Source organism: Girardinichthys multiradiatus, chromosome 19 (assembly GCF_021462225.1).
Source record: "Girardinichthys multiradiatus isolate DD_20200921_A chromosome 19, DD_fGirMul_XY1, whole genome shotgun sequence".
NCBI classification, from domain to species: Eukaryota; Metazoa; Chordata; class Actinopteri; order Cyprinodontiformes; family Goodeidae; genus Girardinichthys; species Girardinichthys multiradiatus.
This window is the reverse complement of record NC_061811.1, coordinates 10,175,537-10,193,151: the sequence shown is the minus strand read 5'-3', so window position 1 is coordinate 10,193,151 and position 17,615 is coordinate 10,175,537. Positions and strand designations below refer to the sequence as shown.

The 17,615-nt window shown below is 37.5% G+C and overlaps 1 protein-coding gene across 1 annotated transcript in view; it reads left to right on the top strand.

The window, feature by feature from the left end:
- Nucleotides 1-764: 764 nt before the first annotated feature.
- si:dkey-288a3.2 (protein phosphatase 1 regulatory subunit 37) overlaps nucleotides 765-17,615 on the top strand; it is a 57,863-nt gene continuing 41,012 nt past the window's right edge. Inside the window, exons 1-3 of the mRNA XM_047345564.1 lie at nucleotides 765-1,018; nucleotides 1,667-1,767; nucleotides 17,144-17,189. Coding sequence (XP_047201520.1) covers nucleotides 898-1,018; nucleotides 1,667-1,767; nucleotides 17,144-17,189 — 268 coding nt within the window. The 5' untranslated portion in view covers nucleotides 765-897. The remainder of the gene's footprint in view (nucleotides 1,019-1,666; nucleotides 1,768-17,143; nucleotides 17,190-17,615) is intronic.

The following is a 17,615-nucleotide window of genomic DNA, read 5'->3' as shown; positions in this document are numbered from 1 at the left end:
ACAGTATTTTTTTTTAAACTGGAATATTTTAAAATTAGCATCAATGCTTTGTTTCATAAAGTATCGATCATTTCATTTGGGCCTGAAGGAACTAGGGACACTGAAGTCAACCATAAACTCCTCTGTACACCAAGGCATTTAAGAGTCAAACGTGAATCCATCTGGCCAACAACGTAAACTTAGTCAACTTGATGTTCATTAACTGGACAATCACACATTTTTGGTGAAATTCTATAAAAAAAAAAAAAAATAAAACAGACTGTTATGTGTTTTGTGGATTTAATTCATTGCTGGATTTACCTCAGGAGAACTTCATGATTCTGATTTCTTGAGCTATCTGGTGAAATTACTATCAGATTTTTAAATCCCTGTCCAAAGTGTTTAAATTAACCTCTTTAATTTATGTTTCTTTTATTATTTGGTGCCATTTGAAATAAAATGCAGAACACAAAAATGTCACTGATCCCATAAAACACATTAGAAATGGCTACACTGATAGCATACAACTCATGCATCACACATACATCATCAGTATGTGTGATGCTGTTCTCATAATGACACGGCAATAAAAATGTCTTTCACCTTACCAGCCCATCTCCTGAATGTTGTTGCAAATGCTGAATTTAAATAGCCATGTAAATGTCTTGTGTGTTTTGAATGTGTCATTTGATACAAACATATTGAGTATCACCAGCAACCTGGAGCACAACTCATGAATAAGATATTGGTTCTTCATAGTATTGTCTTTCCAGGTGCTGCAAAGCAGAGGGAGCAGCTGGAAGACAGCCCCTGTTGGTTCCAGTCCCTCCATTAAATCAGGAAAACTCCAGTTTATTTCCCTATCTTACACCTTGACTGAACAAAACTGACTATACGTTTTTTAACCTTCCCGCTGTGATGACGCGCTGCAGTGACCCAAATAGCAACCAGAAGAAGAGGAAGAAAAGAGGGAAACATGTGTCGTTCCCTCCTGATGAACAAATAGTGTCTGGCTTTGCTGAGCATGCAGACAGAACAGGTGAGCTGCTATTTAACTGCACATTTGGCTGAATAACAGTTGCAGGGGTACTGACAGATTATTACCACATACGTTTTTACAATTAAAGGACAGTCGGCATCCTAAAAAGATAACACACTGTGGTAATAATTCTCTGAACCTGCCCGGTTCAGAGAGGGAGAAGTAATGATCAGACAGCACAAACATCAGAGCTGATTTTTATGTTGATTTAAAGGGAGGATGGGCTGATCGTCAATAGAGCCATCTACTGGATGTCTTTGAAAGACAAGCTTTGAATTTGTAAACCAGAACCAAGAGGTAATCTGGTGGAAACTATGCATACACTTATCTTTGTAGCAGTGATGTGTGAAGCCATATAAGTGGAAAAATAACGTGATGCATATTAAAAGAGCGGATCCCAAGTATTTAGCCATGTGGAACTCCAGCGGATGGGAGAAACATCAATTAAAAAAATATATATACCTGGGTCTGTTGGAAGAAATGTCTTGTCCTGCTATCACAAACACTGAGGCTTTTATTTAGTTTGCAATTTGTACCAGCATTTTATGGAAGCAGTTAAATAATAAACCTTTCTTTTCATCTTATTTGAGTTATTTTAGATGTCTTAATGAAGCATTGAAAAACTGGGATTTTTTTGTTTTGTTTTAGAGGACAGCTGTATGACCCTAACGGATGTAGTTGCAGCCTACCAGCAGAGTTGCAGTAAACACCAGGTCCAACCCAGAGAAAACATCCTGCAGCAACTCCAGGTATGCTACCTACTGTCTTCAGTGTGAATGCTTGTAGCAGTCAAACTATGAGTATTTAAAATGAAGTCCAAATTGAAAGGTCCTTTAAGAAAACTTAACTCCATCCTTAATGCAAGAAGCACCAACCAGGCACTGCTAATCAAATGCATTGATTCACTAATTATCATCAAAGTGAGCATCCCTTTCAGAAAAGGATTTTTTTTATTTATTTGCTGGTATGGAGCTTACTGGGAATGGCTAATATAATGCCCAGGTGCAAAGACATCTCACACCATCTGTCAAGCACAGTGGTGGAAGGTTAATGAATTGGGCTTATTTTGCAGCTACCGGATGTGGGCAACTTACAGTTATTGAGTTCACCATTAAACTCACTTTATAAAAAATTATTATAGAGTCAGATGTGAGGCTGAAACTTGGCAGCCAAAACTAGGTCTTCAGCATGACGATGATCCCAAACGCAGTGGCCAGTCTACAACAGAATGGCTCAGGAAGAAATCAATAAATGTGTTACAATAGTCAAAATGGTCAATAGTCAAAATCCATAGCTTAACTGAATTAAAATGCTGTGGTGGAACCTTCAGAGAACTGTTCAGAAACAAATGTCTGCGAACCTTAATGAATTCAAACTGAAGGTTGAATGAAGGTTGCAACAGGAGACAAGATTACATTCTTTACCTCCCTTACTCCGGTGCTGTTTTAAAATCTCATTAACTAACCTTAAATAAACCGTAAGACAAAATAAACCAATCGTGTAAAACCTGGTAACTGTCTTGTAAATGTGTAAAAGCTCTAGAAGCTCATATATGTCTTCCACAACATGATCTCATTGACATTTGATTATATTTGATGACATGACAGTAGCCATAAAACTGAACATCCTTCACCACATAGTGACTTTTAATACACATTGTCCGAGACAAAAGCTGCAGAGGGAAATATTGGTTTAACAAAAATCTGTATTTTCTTCTAAGCAACATCAGCAACTCCGCTCATAAAATAACTGCAACATGCAATGACATTACTGTAACCCGGCACAAGTCGAGCCTGTCAGAGCCAACTGTAGGCTGCAGGTTCGATTAAAACTAAGGTGCTTTACATTGAAAATAAGATGATATGAAAATATGTGGACGTATAATGTCTATGATTTGGTTCCAGCAGCCTCTGTCAGGTTATTCTTTACAAACCTTTTTATGATGTGTAGCATCACAGAGATTAAGAGCATTTTATGAGCTGAACAATATAAAAGGCATACTTTAAACCTGCAATCTGTTTTCATAAAACATAATTTTGGTACACAGTGTGTACGTTTTTGTTCCATTTAGATCAGCAAAACTGTGTGTGGGTTTTACATCATGCTGAAAGGCAAGAAAAGGCCAGGTTCTTAAAACTACACTTACAATATTAATGGAGTGACCAGAAAAATAGGTTCTAACCTGATGGTATTCATGCAAACAACTGTGTTCTCCCAAAGTTGTTAACCTCTGAAGACAGTGAACATGTCAGTGAAGCTTTAAAAAAAAGACAGTATACTGAAATATTGTAAGCTCTAAACAGGTAATCTAAAAACAGTGTTTTATGGCTAAAGTATCAGTATATTTTAACAATGAACTGCAAAGCATGGTAGAAGGAGTGCAATGGGTTGGGATTCGGTTGTTACCTGCCAAAACCTGAACTGCTGCAGTTACTCTGCTGGAGTAACTTAAGGGATCACAGGAGTTTGATTGTGTAGTCTGCTTGTGGTTTAGTGGATCTGCGACTGTGTGCCCCTGAAGACACCATTACAGTAATCTTACCTACAGAAAATTAAAGCATGGACTAGTCTTCTGTGTCCTGTTTTGACAGGAAACTCTTTATTGTGGCTCCATGTTTAAGATGGTAGTGGGCTGATTTAGTACTGTATGTGTAGTTGTTTAAGTCAGAGTCCATAATGACACGTAGGTTTTTTGCCTGCTCTATAGTGTTTGTCCGTATTGAGTCTTGTTGAGGGCTTATCTCTGACTTTTGTCTTTTTTGCATCAAGGTGGAGGAAATTCTAACCCATCCATTTATTGGTATTATGGATGCACTAACTCAGACACATAGGTATTAAATGTCAGAATACGTATAGTACTTGATGCTGTAGTACCCCCCTTAAATATAAGTTGAGAACCTCCAAATATCCAACTGGAGCCCCGAAGTTGTTGCTCCTCCCAACTGAAAGAAAGCTGAGGGGATTCATATGATCTGGATGCCTCTGGAATGCTTTGCATTTCCACGCACATCTCACAGGAAAATCTGGAGAAGATCCAGAACTCACTGAAGGAAGTATAAATTCCTTCTGGTCTGGAAACACCTTGGGACCCAAAGTGCTGACAGGCCAAGTGATGTCTGTGTTTACCTACTAAGCCTTTAACCTCACGACTTTGGATAAGAGTTCCTTTTGGGATCCTGATTGCTTCATGAAAAAGAGGACCGATTAGGTCTCTGGGATAAGGCAAAACTTCTATTGAACTTTTTTTTTAACAACAAACTTTATCATGTTCTTCTATTATTTTGTGACAAACGAGGAGAATTTGCTTAATTCTTGCAGCTTCAGATTTTCTATCATCTTGAAGTCTGTTGTTTTACACCAGACAATATCACAGAGTGACATTTTTGGACTCTGTTTGTGGCTTTGTGTTTGTTTACCTTTTGCTTACATTTTTCTATTTTGGTTTTTGTATCATGTTTTCGTTTCTCCCTCTTCCGCCTCTTAGTGTTTACTACTTAAGTTCTTTTATGGTTGTTTTCTTATTACTTTGTATGGTTTATTATTATTATTATTATTGTAATTATTATAGTCCTTGGTCTTCCCTGGATTCTCTAGTTTTATTTCTCTTTAGTATCTTTGTGTTTTATTGTGTTTTATTATTTGTTGCTTTGCACTCTTCTTGTTTACTAGTTTATTTTCTGTTTCCTTTCCAGTTAATTCAGTCAGTGTGATTAGGTTTCTTTACTTTTGTATTCAGGTTTTCTTTAAGGGTTCTTTGTTTGTTCTCAGGTTGTTATTGTTGTTCCTATGTTCCCTCTAGTTTCTCTGTTTACTTTAGTCATGATTATTCTAGTTTTCTTATTCCCCATTCGATTATTTATCTTTGTCTATAGGTTTGCTTGGTCTGTGTTTCTGTTTATTAGTTACTTTGCCCATCATCAGTCTTTGTATTTGTTTCACCTGTTCCTTCTGCCTCCCTGCCTCCTTGTCACACCTGTTCCCTGTTTTCTCTGATTACCTGCCCTTTGTTATCCCTCAATATATTAGTTGGTTTTGTGTCATTGTTTGTTGCTGGTTCCTTGTGTTTGTCATACCCTGTTCTCAACCCACGTATTTATGCTGAGTTTTTTCCATGTGCCTGCAGAACCTCTTGTAAGTTTTTGGATCAGGACTTTGTTTGTATCTGCAGTGCCTTGTTTGGTTTCTTTTGAAAACCTCTGGAAATAAAGCTAAAACCTTTTACAACATGTTGCTTCCCAGCTCTTGTCTGCACTTTGGTCCGCCCACAATCCTCATCATGACAGACAAGGATTTAATTACTCTCAGAATGTGGGATTAGAAATACTCCCATTTCCATAGTGTGCTGGAGATTTTTACACTTGTGTAAACTCAGTTTTACTTTCTCTCTTTACTAATATTCTTTTTTTAGCATCATACTCATATGCACACTCTCTTTTTCCCTCCAGTTACTTAAAACACAGTTTGCCATTTATAATTCATTTTATGTACATATTCACTTTATTTGAACCTACCATGTTAAGCAGTGCTCTCCACCTCTCCCCTCCATAAATTTCACTGGAGATCAAGGGGAATTATTTGTGGGAAATTAGAAACATAGCTGTGCTTACATTAGGCATAAAGAAGCCGAGGTGCTAATGAACCCTGCTGCATTGAAAACGAATGTAGGTGGTCCTCCTGAAACAGTAAAATATGTATGGTTGAGCATTTACTGAGAGGGGAGATGTGAATGAATCTGTAATAAGACGACGCAAATCGAAAAGAAGAACGCCTAAAGAGCAAATTTATTAAATGAGGTATTTTAGGGGGGCAATGATCCCCCTGAGGATCAGCGCTGAACACTATTTAAAGCTTTTTAAGAACCCACGAGGCCCTCTGCACTCCTTTGAAATGCTGTAAGTGGATAAAACAGTGCTGCTGCTGCTGGTGACGTCCTCATAGGAGTGGTAAACAATATTAGGTTAGAGCCACGCGTTGACTCCGATTTCACTGTGTGAACTCGAGTGCTTGTCTCTGTGATTAAAAAGGTAATTAGGCCGATCAAACCGGCTCTAAACAACAGCCTTTGAATGAAGGAAGAGCTTAACTGAAGAACACTTCAGAGTCAGAGTTCTCTGCGATATCTCCAGATCATTTCTGGAAATGGAAACTTCTCTGAGTACATAGGTACAAAGGTCCGATTAGCATACATTCCTACTTTGCACTTTAGTACTATAACTTATCAGTTTCATATGTTCCCCGCACATGATGCTCACTTTAGATTTAAATGATGCTGAAAAAGCTAGAGAAGAGAATAGAAGATGTGGGTTCATTGTAATACACAATAACAACATTGCAACTGCAGGTTTCCAAAATATTGTGTTGGATTGTAAAATGTATATGAACTTTCTGTAAAATTAATCACACTCACTTTAGACATTGGGCTGCACGGTGGCCCAGTTGGTAGCACTGTTGCCTTGCAGCAAGAAGGTCCTGGGTTCGATTCCCAGCCGGGGGTCTTTCTGCATGGAGTTTGCATGTTCTCCCCGTGCATGCGTGGGTTCTCACCGGGTACTCTGGCTTCCTCCCACAGTCCAAAGACATGCCTGTTAGGTTAATTGGTCACTCTAAATTGCCCTTAGCTGTAAGAATGAATGAGTGTGTGTGTGGTTGTATGCCTATTGCCCTGTGATGGACTGGCGACCTGTCCAGGGTGTACCCTGCCTTTCGCCCATAGACTGCTGGAGATAGGCCCCAGCTTCCCCGTGACCCACTATTGAATAAGCGGTAGAAAATGACTGACTGAATTTCTGTTTCAGAAAGAGCCATTAAACAGCCATTAGAACATGTCATGATCAGTTTTTCTATTTGTTTTGCTATTTTGTTGTAAAATCTTCCCTCCCAGAAACAAGCTCTGTTTGGCACAAACCTTTGGAACATCACATATGCCAGCTATACCTTCCCTAAAGGTGTGAAGTGTTATAGACGCTCAGAAATCCAACCTTTTGCAGAAATGTCACACTCTTACCAAGACTTATGCAAAAAGTCTTTATTATTATGGCTGTAACAAAACATTTGAGCTTCATGGAATCAGAAAAAATTGGTAAACATAAAAATCTTGAAAGTGGTTTCTTAAGTGCAGGCTGAAATGGCCAGATTCATATTTTAAAGGTCTTTAGCAGGCATACGGGCAACAGAGATGCATGGGAGCCAATCAAATGGGGAAGGACAAAGAAGGATGTAAAAAGATTTGCTCAAGTTAAAGGTCGAGGGATGACTGATGTCATCATCATCTTTTACTTCAGTTCGTCATCCACAGCAGTATCCATTATGGCTTTGGGGTCATCATGGGTCAAACTCTGTTAAAATCTGTTAAAAGTTGCTGATCCACTTTAACATTTACTAATGCCAACTAATAACATCCACTCTTGTGCCCTAAAGCTGGCTTAGCATTTTGTTTTTGTCAGTGCCCTTTTTAGAGCTTCTGTATTGTGAATTTTGCTTTACAAATTTAGACTTCATGACTTGGCTATATTTTTATTGCCAGTGTACATTCGTTATTGGAAAAAATACACCAGTGGATAGTTTCTTTAAGCGAAGCAGCTCAAACATGACCTGAAGAATTTTACAGAACACAACTTTGCTTGACATTAAACAGTGTATTATTTCCTTCCCTTTTAAAAGCACACATTCTCAGACTGGTTCTGCACAAAAAAGAAGAGCAGAAAACCTTTACCTCAGTTTAACATGTCCTCTTTCCTTTATCTCAGAAAAAAATCACTCTGTATGGCCTCTGAGGGCCACATTTTTAGCTGGATCGTTGATCTTGGTTTAAATTATTGGGATAATTTCCCAAAGGTAGTCACCTATCTGGAATAAAGGCTTGGGACAGAAAGTTCTTCAATATAGGACAGATGGAGGATTTGAAGACTGTGTCAACAATTTCTACTCTTAAATGTTTGCTCACAGAGCTCTTCTCACACCAACAATTGGGCATCTTGCTGGCACTGGACACTTAACGCTAACTCTGCCTCTGGGGCTGTTTTGTTCATGTTGTATGGAGATGTCCAGGGATTCATTACTTTTGGATGAGAGTTATCAGAACCATTGGAGATCTGATACAAGTTAAAATACCAGACAACCCTCTGGTCCATCTTCTGAACATTTAATTTAATGTTATTCTGCTGTAACAGTGTTTTCTATCTTATTTTGGCATATAGAGAAATGTTCTCAGTGTGGTTAATATAAACAATGGATAATACATTTAGATCAGGATGGTGAAGGTTTTTTTGTAACATGTAATTTTGCCCAAACAAATAATGACAAATATTGTAGTTAGAAACCTGAAACCTCAGATGAAGGTACCCCCCTCAAGCTCAATTAGATTAGATGGAATGCATCTGTGAACATCAACTTTCAAGTATTCCTACATGTTCTTGATTGTATCTAGGGCTGGACTTTGACTGGGCCATTCTAAAACCTAAATATGCCATTCCATTGTAGCTGTATGTGCAAGGTTGTTGTCCTGCTGGAAGGCAAACCTCCATCCTAGTGTCGTCTCTTTTAGAGCCTCTAACCGGTTTTCTTCCAATATCATTCTATATTTAGCTCAATTTGTCTTCTGTTTAGCTCTGACCTGCTACCCCATCCCACCCAAAGAAACACATCCCTATAACATGATGCAGCCACCACCATGTTTCATAGTTGGTATGGAGCGTTTGGTGTTATGTGTAGTGTTTTCACAACAGAGCATTCTGCACATTTATGAGAAAGTTTAATTTTGGTATCTTCTGACCACATCACATTTTTTGCTACGTTTCAATAAAGCCTAGATTTGTGGAAACTAATGTTTATCCTGGTGAACGATTATCCCACCTGAGCAGTGGACCTCTGTAACTCCTCTAGAGTTACCATGGGCCTCTTGAGGTCTTCTCTAATTAATGCTCACCTTGACTAGTGTACCAGCTTAGAGCGTACAGCCATTACTTGGTATGTTTGCAGCTGTCATACTATTTCTATTTTTAGATGATGGATTTTACATAGATGCACTGTGAGATGTTTAGAACTGGGATATTCTTTTATAACCTAACCCCTGCTATTACCTTTACTCTTACTTGGTCTTCATGATGTTATTTGTTCTCCAACGAACCTCTGAGACCTTCACATAACAGCTGGATTCATCACACAGGTGGGCTATATTCACTAATTTGTTGACAGGTGTATGAGTAAAATAGGCTAAATACAAATGTGCACCACACGTTTAAGATTTTTATTTGTATTTTCTGTCACATAAAATCCTTATAAAACTGACGAAGGGATAAAAACATTTGCAAGGCATTGTTTATTTATTTTATGTGTTAAAATGTTTTAAAACATGATAAAAATTAGGTCATAAAGACGATTTAAAAGATCAGCATAAAAATTTCAGCTAATGCTACTTGTAATAAATAAAGTGAAATTTACTACAAATCTGGTAAATATGGTGCCCTCCTCAGTAATTTGGTAAATTATAAAAAAAACAAAAAAACGAATCAAATCAAATGTTTTCCATTATCTCGAGTTAAAGCGACAGGCTGACTCAGTGTTTTATTTTCAACATGCTTCCAACCCTCAGTTAGAAATGGATTTCAGATTAAGGAAGCTTTAAGTGTGAGTTTGTATTCTTTCCATGATGTTTGGAGAGTAAGCTTAGAATTAGTTGCATGTTGGCAAATCTTCTAATGAGCAGCTTAGTGCTTGTTTCCCTTGCAGATTATTCAGTTGAGTGGACTGAGGAGGAATCAATTACCACAACTTAACTTTCATTATTTATCCCACTGCCAAAGCTATAAAAAAGACCACATTATATGTATAAGTATATGCCTGCCTTAAATTCAGGGTCAAATTCAATTCCCTGAAATTGTATTTTCCCGGGATAAATCCCTCTGAGGAAGGAGGGCGGGCGGAATGGGGGAGGAAAAAGAGCGAGAATCCCTACAGAAATGAAAAGACAAGAGAAAATCTGTTTTTACAGACCACCGCTGCTTTCTCAGCTCTGTTGATTAGCATTAATGTTGCACTGCGGAAGTCTGCTCACACACAAACACACACAAAAAGCATCCCCCCACCCCCCATCTGCCTGTGTGATTCCAAAGGCTGGAGTTTTTTCCTTTTAAATTAAATGCATGCTGATTGTTATTGCGGCACCCTCCCTCGTGTGGAATAGTCGAGGTAAATGTCACTAAGTAAGTGCTGCACTATTTTCCTGGCTGGTTGTTAGCAGCAAAATAAAAGCTAGGAGAGGTGGAGGGAAGAGGAGGTTGAGGAGAGTTCCCTTATCCGTGTTATCAGGAAGCAGCAGGAGGACCGGACATATGTCGCTCCTCTTATTACAGGCCAAGGCAATGATAACGGGGCACTTAGTGGCACATTTCAAACAGCGATCATGGCTGAAGGAGAAGCAGGGAGTTCAGGTTGGGATGAGCATCACCACAGGGCACGCAGATTCACAACCATGCTTTATTTAAAACACACAACTTCCATAGCCATTCCAGCGTCACACAATTTCCCTAAACGCCATCTGGGAACCAACGTGCCGAACTGGGGGGAGAAAAAAGGATAAAACCTCGTCTATGTGTAAAAGACTCTACTTTACATGCTCTGCGCCTAATTGAATTGGGAACAGTTGCAGTTAAAGTGAAAGGCATGTGTGATGCACTATTGGTGGGGCACTATTAGGGTGAATTGAATTTCCACGCTTGACTGAGTGGAATATGAGAGCTTTTGTAAGTAGGATAATATTACAGGCCTGGACTCAGTGAGTGGAGAGGTTTCTGCACCACAATGACCACATTTGAACAAAAACACATCTGTCAGCTCATGTAAATGATTTGCTAATCAAACGTTTGCAGATTTAAAGTCACCGAAAGGAGATGGATTTTTTTCGTCAACTGCTGGAGATTTCAGATTTTTGTTTCAGCACAGAGTAAATAAAAGAGAGTTCTTTTAGTCTCATCGTGATGCAACAAAAAAAAAAAAAAAAAAAACCCTGTTTCCTGCAGAAAGAATAAAGAGCAGAAGACAGAAAGATGCTGTTTCTGGATGCATTAGCATGAAATGTGAACACTGAACGTACTTTGTCAAAATATTTATACCTGTGTCATTAAAGCTAATTAAGACCACCCTTTGCTCTCCATGACCCATGTTTGTTCAAATCAAGGCAAATTTGGAAAATCTAATTTAAATGTGAAGGCACTTATGATTCTGCTTTACTTCAAATAGATTAGCTTGTTTTTTGGCCTCTGTACCACATTGCTCTGTGATTGGGTGTTTCCTTCAACCCGTCACAATCTGCAGAATTTCCTTTTATATCATGAGTTTCAGCCTTGCTGTGCAGAAGGAAACACTGTTAGTATTTTCAATATTTTATCAGAATCATAAGGGAATGCAGATCAGCTGTACAACACCAAGCTTGCTGTCTAGCACTCTGTACATACCTTGGTGGTGCAATTAGAAGAAACCATGCACACATCATCCAAAATTGGTGTATTTTCTACAGATTAATTGCCGTTGAATTCCAGTCCATGAGGGTCAGTCGTTTGGTATTTCCGTGTTGCACATACCTGATGTCAATGAACTGCTAATCAGAAGTCCATTGCAGAACTTGATGACGGGCTGAAGAGGTAATTTAGACGTATCGATTTCTGTGTTGGAGCAGAGATCTATCTAGAGGGCAGCACACACTGGGAGTGCCACGTTGTGTCAAATGACAGCTTTTAACACACACAGGACGCATCACGCTGAAGTACGTTGAAACAGAACATATCGCTATCTCGGGATTTTATTCAAATGCAGTTATTAATTTATGCCAGCAGGTAGCATAGCCTACCATAAGAAACATAAATAAATTAGTTACAGGACTAAAATAAATTCTTATACAAAAGCTGTTCAGTATGTAAATCTTTTAAGCTTAACTTGGCATTTCATCTCTATATCTTCACATAAACTAGACTTCTCACCAGAATAGCCAATCTTGTGATAAATCAATTGCCAGGTAATATCTTTTTTTTACCATTGTCTTCATAATGACAAGATTTTGGATCATTTCTGGATATTTTTCAACCTCAAAAATGAATCTTTCCTCATCCATTTTTAACCATTTTCCCACCAGAAATGGTGCTACCTTGCAAACATAATGGAAGAACTACGAAGGCAGCGTAAATGAACAGAAGCAATGGAAGCTGGAATGTAGTTGTATTTGTGTTTATGGTCTATGAAAGAGTGCTGACAGGTTCAAAAAGGACTGCTGGGCACCACGCCGTGGTGCACCGGCGGCTGACCACGGCCGCTATGAGTGGTCTAATAGAAAACAATCCACTCCAGCATATTTTTCATGCAAAAGTAAAATTCTATTCTAAACACTATGAGTGGCGGTGGGTGCCGGTTTAAACCAGAACTTTGGAATGAGTGACGTAAGACGCTTTTGACGTAACAGAAGTGGTTACATGTCACAGCAGCATCGATACGATCTGCTGTGAACCTGAATCTGTTAAATATTGTATCATTTACTGTAATCAGGAAGTTGTGTTTTATAGAAATAACAATAAATTCTAATTGAAGATGTTTGAAAAACCAGAAAAACCAGAAAAACAAAAAAGTTTGTTAGTGGTTGTTTCCAGGAGAGCATTGATAAATATAAAAAGTGTTTTTTGCCATATTTTCAGATAATTACTGCATGCTGTTTAGAGGTACAATTGCACTTCTTAATGTAATTTTTGTACAGAAAAAGCCAATTTTTTAATGTGTAAGGGTTTCAAAGATCAGCGGTTGTGTTTGTGGGGGACTGACAGATATGATGATGATCGATAAATTTTTGAAATACATTTAATCCTCATTTTTGTTATTACATAAATACAACCAATATTGGGATACTATTTCAAGTACCGATATCTACAGAGCGTCTATCTCCATTTTCAACTTTATCAGTTTGTATTTACTTTGTTTCAGAAATAATCTTGTCCTACCATAGAGATTCAGCACACTTTTTTTTGTGATGCGTAAATAGACCAGAATAAGATAGGGGCAACTATGATGTAGCCATGCACAAATATATGCCATTTGTTTTTCCTAAATGTCCTTCATTCTAAAATTCATAAACGTTGTATTTTTACCACACAAAATTGTGAGTAGTTTTTACAGTGAATATGTGAAAAGTATGATTGGTGGTTTGTTGATTAATGTTTTAAATTTCTCAGACTAAAAACAAACGTGTGTTTGTGACTGAAAACCTTCAGGCTGCATCTCTCTAAACGTTGCAGATTAACAGTGTCTGAGGAGGCTTGTTTTCATGTCTTCTTCTTCTTAAATCCAGACTTGACGTTGAAATAATTTATTTTCCTGATCAGAAATGTGCCAATCATCCCTGATGTGTTGTCTTTCCTCCATCATATACGACATACGACGAAGCATTGGGTCTGACTCCACCGGAGAGTGTGAAAGCTGCAGAAGTGAATTTGAAATTCAGCTTACACATCTTCACACACACACTCAAACACACACACGCAGCTCCACTTCGGGTGCCTGTCTCATCCTCAGATGTGTACATTATTCCTGACATCAACCATTTAAGGGGACGGTGTCTTTGACACAAAGTGGCTTTAATTAAGTCACTAAATGCACACTATCACACATGAGAAAAACACGTTGGACGAACAAAGCTGGAGACAGAAGGAAACGCTCTGAAAGTCAATTACAATTTTATGTTTGCTTTTAGATCTCTTTTTTTAATGATAAATGAAGTTACTAATTTTGTCTGGGCTCTTTCTAGACACTGCAGCTTTAATTGCTAATTGTTAACAGCAAATGAATACATTTGCATATTAATTAGGTCCCAATTTACATTTTTAATTTGCCGCCTTCAAAGAGTGAGAGATAAAAGGTTGTGTTGTTTTAAATTATTTATCCTTCAGTGCAGAAAAGATGCTGAAAGGAAAAGTATGGGCCTGATTTTTAACCCCGAAGAGCTCTGTCATACACTAATACATATAAATATATATCAGTTATTTGTAGTGTCTGTCAGTTAATTAAAGGAACAAAAAAAGAAAACTGGTGAACTCAAAAATTTTTTAGCACAAAGCCGTCCGGAGAGGCAGAGTGGAGGCACCAGAGAGGATTTCTGTAGCAGCGGAGTTTGGAATCCAGATTCTTTTTTCCGCTTTGTGGAGAAATGTGTGTGCACGCCTTTTATAACTCCATTTTGTCCTCTCTCCCTCCTGATACATCAATTGGCAGTCGACGCCTTCATTTTTTTTTCGGCAGCGAAGAGGGAACGAACGAACAAGTTCAGTGATTCATTAAAATGAGAAACAGCCGCCGCCATGCTCGTTGTGGAAAGGAAGATGTTTCACTCTGTGTGAGATCAAATTCACATTCTTACTGTCTGTTTGATTTGTGATCAGCACAACATTTCCTGAAGCCGGACAGCAGCGCACGGTGACTTCTAAAAAAAATGTAGATGAACTAATTCAATGCAAAGTCTTTAGAGTAAGGATAGTTTGAATCAGTATGGCAACATTGCTTTTAAAGAGCTAGTCTTGCATCTAAACACGATGTTAGTAGAACAAAATAAGACAAATACAATCAATATTATTACCTCAGACTTTTCACCTCCCCAGTGTTGCTTAAGTAAAAATATCAGAAGTTTTATGTGTTATTATAGGTGTGAAAGCTTCCCTAAGAAGCAACTTTTCTCAGACAGATTCAATACAGCAAATCTCACATGTGCTCAAAGCAGCTGGGAGTAAAGGCTTATGGCCTAGAGCGCCACCTATAGGAAGCTGCTAAGTCTTCTTATGAAGCAGCACACTTCTTTACTTATTTTAAATAACTAAAAGGTCAAACTGTAACAACATTTTCATATTTGGTAAAAATATTAAAATACATGAACAGATATTTTGGCATTTCATCAAAAATCATCAAGTTAAAATCTTAATATATGTACATGTATTTGGAGAAAAACTCTTATCGTATGAAAGACTTATTACTTATTTGCAAGAAAACGTTCCAAATGAACATATTAAAGATATCTAAGTCGGAATAATGTATTATAAGTAAAATGTATGAAAATATATGTAATAAATGTAATATATAAGCATACCTTGTGTGTGATTTTTGCCTTTGTTTCAAACAAGTTGGACTTGTTGGAGTGGTCTTTTCTCAAAAACATTTTATCTGAGACATTTTATGGTTATAATGGATAGGAACAAGACCAAGTGGTTTTGCCCTTTTAAAGTCGAAATAAGACGACAGCAGTGGGAGAGAATGAATCCTCCAATCTGTTGTAGGAGGCTGCTGCATATGTTACACCAGCCTCCAGTTTGACAGGAAACAAACAAATAAACAAATAAATAAATAAGTAAGTAAGGAAGTAAATAAATCAATGGATTAGTCACTTGTTTTTTTTTTTGTTTTTTTTTTTAACAATAATGCATATTGTAATGAAATTCACTTGGTAAACAAATGAGTAAACCAAAACACAAATCTTCCTATTTGTAATAATAACAACAATAATAATAATATAAGTAATATTGTTAGTACTACTATAAATCTTTTATTATTGCTACTAATGTGTTAGTTTTTATATAATGAAATAATAGATATTAGATTCAAATTTTCTATATTAAAAATGAACCAGATTTATGGTTTAAACAATAATTGTAATTACCTTAGCCTGGTATATAAATACATGAATACATAAATAAATTAGTAAAAAACCTAAAAAAAAAAAAAGATACACATAATAATAAAAGATCCAATGAAAGGATAACTAGGCTTTCCTTGGAAAAAAAAAAAAATCCCCTCCCCAAAACTGTTTCTGTCTTACTTTGATTCCTCATTTGTTCCCTTTACAAAAATGAGTGGCAGTAGTGGGGGGAGGGGTGGGACCCTTTTTATTAAAGAATTTAAATAGACAAAATATATTTTTTTAAAAGCACATTGTAAATACAGCCAGGTCTGCCTTACAAATTATGCTTGTTATATTTTTATCAATAATTTAACTAACTGTCACCATTGAAACAGCTTGTAGATGCACTCAGCTTGTGAGAGTGTGTGCATGTTTGTCTTGAAATATCATTTCATGGTAAACTCAGGCACATCAACCAATTACACACAGAAAGAACAGTTTATGTCCTATTAATCTGTCTAATTTCAACTGGAGAACATTGCTGTCACTGTCTTTTTTTTTCCTCAAAGTCCTTTTATACTCGATGCGTCCCAATGAACAGGGACTCGTAATCACGAATTTGATGGAAACATGTAGCGAAGAATCCAGCAATGTATCCAGAAGGGAGAAGCTGTCAAGAACCTGGGGTTTAAAGAGTTAACAGGGACACATTTTCTATCAGGCCTGTCAAAGAAACACGCACCGCACAGCTTTTAATTCATAAATTTGTAAAAATATTCAGTAAAAAAACTGTGTTAATGTAAGTTAAAAAACAATTAGCTCAATTTTCACACTAATGGGGCCCCCTGGTGGAGCCTTACTGCAGCTTCCTCAAGCTGATGTGCAGACCTTTTAAAGATAACACAAAAACTGACTTCAAATATCTCCTTAAAGCGGTATTCAAACAAACAATAATTTTTTTAAGCTACAATTTTTATGTCTATCAACAAGCTGACATCCATAAAAATGCAGACCCAGTTGCAACATACACAAACTATATCTCACAAATTCCTAATTATGTAAAACAGGCTTTTTAAAGAGCTCAGTCGCCCTGTTTTGCTTGTCAGTAAAAAAAAAAAAAAAAAAAAAAGAAAGCAGTATGTTTTCCACCACCGCACAAATCTGCCACCTCCGGTGATTGATGCAGTCAAATTAGATGTATGTGGAACACTGGCTCCGGCAAATGAACACATCAACTGATGACCAGCTGTTTCTAATTATTATACACTGGTTAATTAGGACGCCATGTCACCAGCATCAACGGCGGCGGTAAACTGTGTGAAATTCATAATTCATGCTCCGGCGTCCAACGCGCCCCCCTGATCAAACCGCCACGGTGGATGGAAAAGGCCGTGCAGAACGAGAGCATGGAGGGTGTCTGTGTGTGTGTGTGTGTATGATGGTGTGTGTTCACAGCTCTTCCTCACACCTCTCCCCATCTCTCCCAGCAGGGTGTGTGTGGAGGAGGCAGCGTTGAATGTCTGGATCTCAAAGGTAAGATGAGTGCCTCACTCTATCTTCATTAAATATGACTTTATGTCACATTAACGACAGACTCACTGCTTTTAAAAATGTTTCACATGTTTGAACAAGAATGTAAATGCAAAAAATAAATAAATAAGTAAAATATGAAAGAGATAAGTTTGTTTTCCATCACTGAAGCCTCACATAACTACACGAGTTCTTTACTTTTATGGTTTGTTGTTGTATTATGACTGGAAATTTACCAGTAAAGCTCCTAGTGGAGACAAGAACAGAATGGTGCCATTGCTACACTCCATGGGCTCCAATTATTCTGTTTTTGTCACGGTTTGTGATTTCTGAGTTTGGTTTAGTTATATTTGTCTTGGGTTGTGAATTTACAGTCTGTTTTGTGTTTTATCCTGTTTAAAGTTGGTTTATCTTTATGTTCTATTGTTC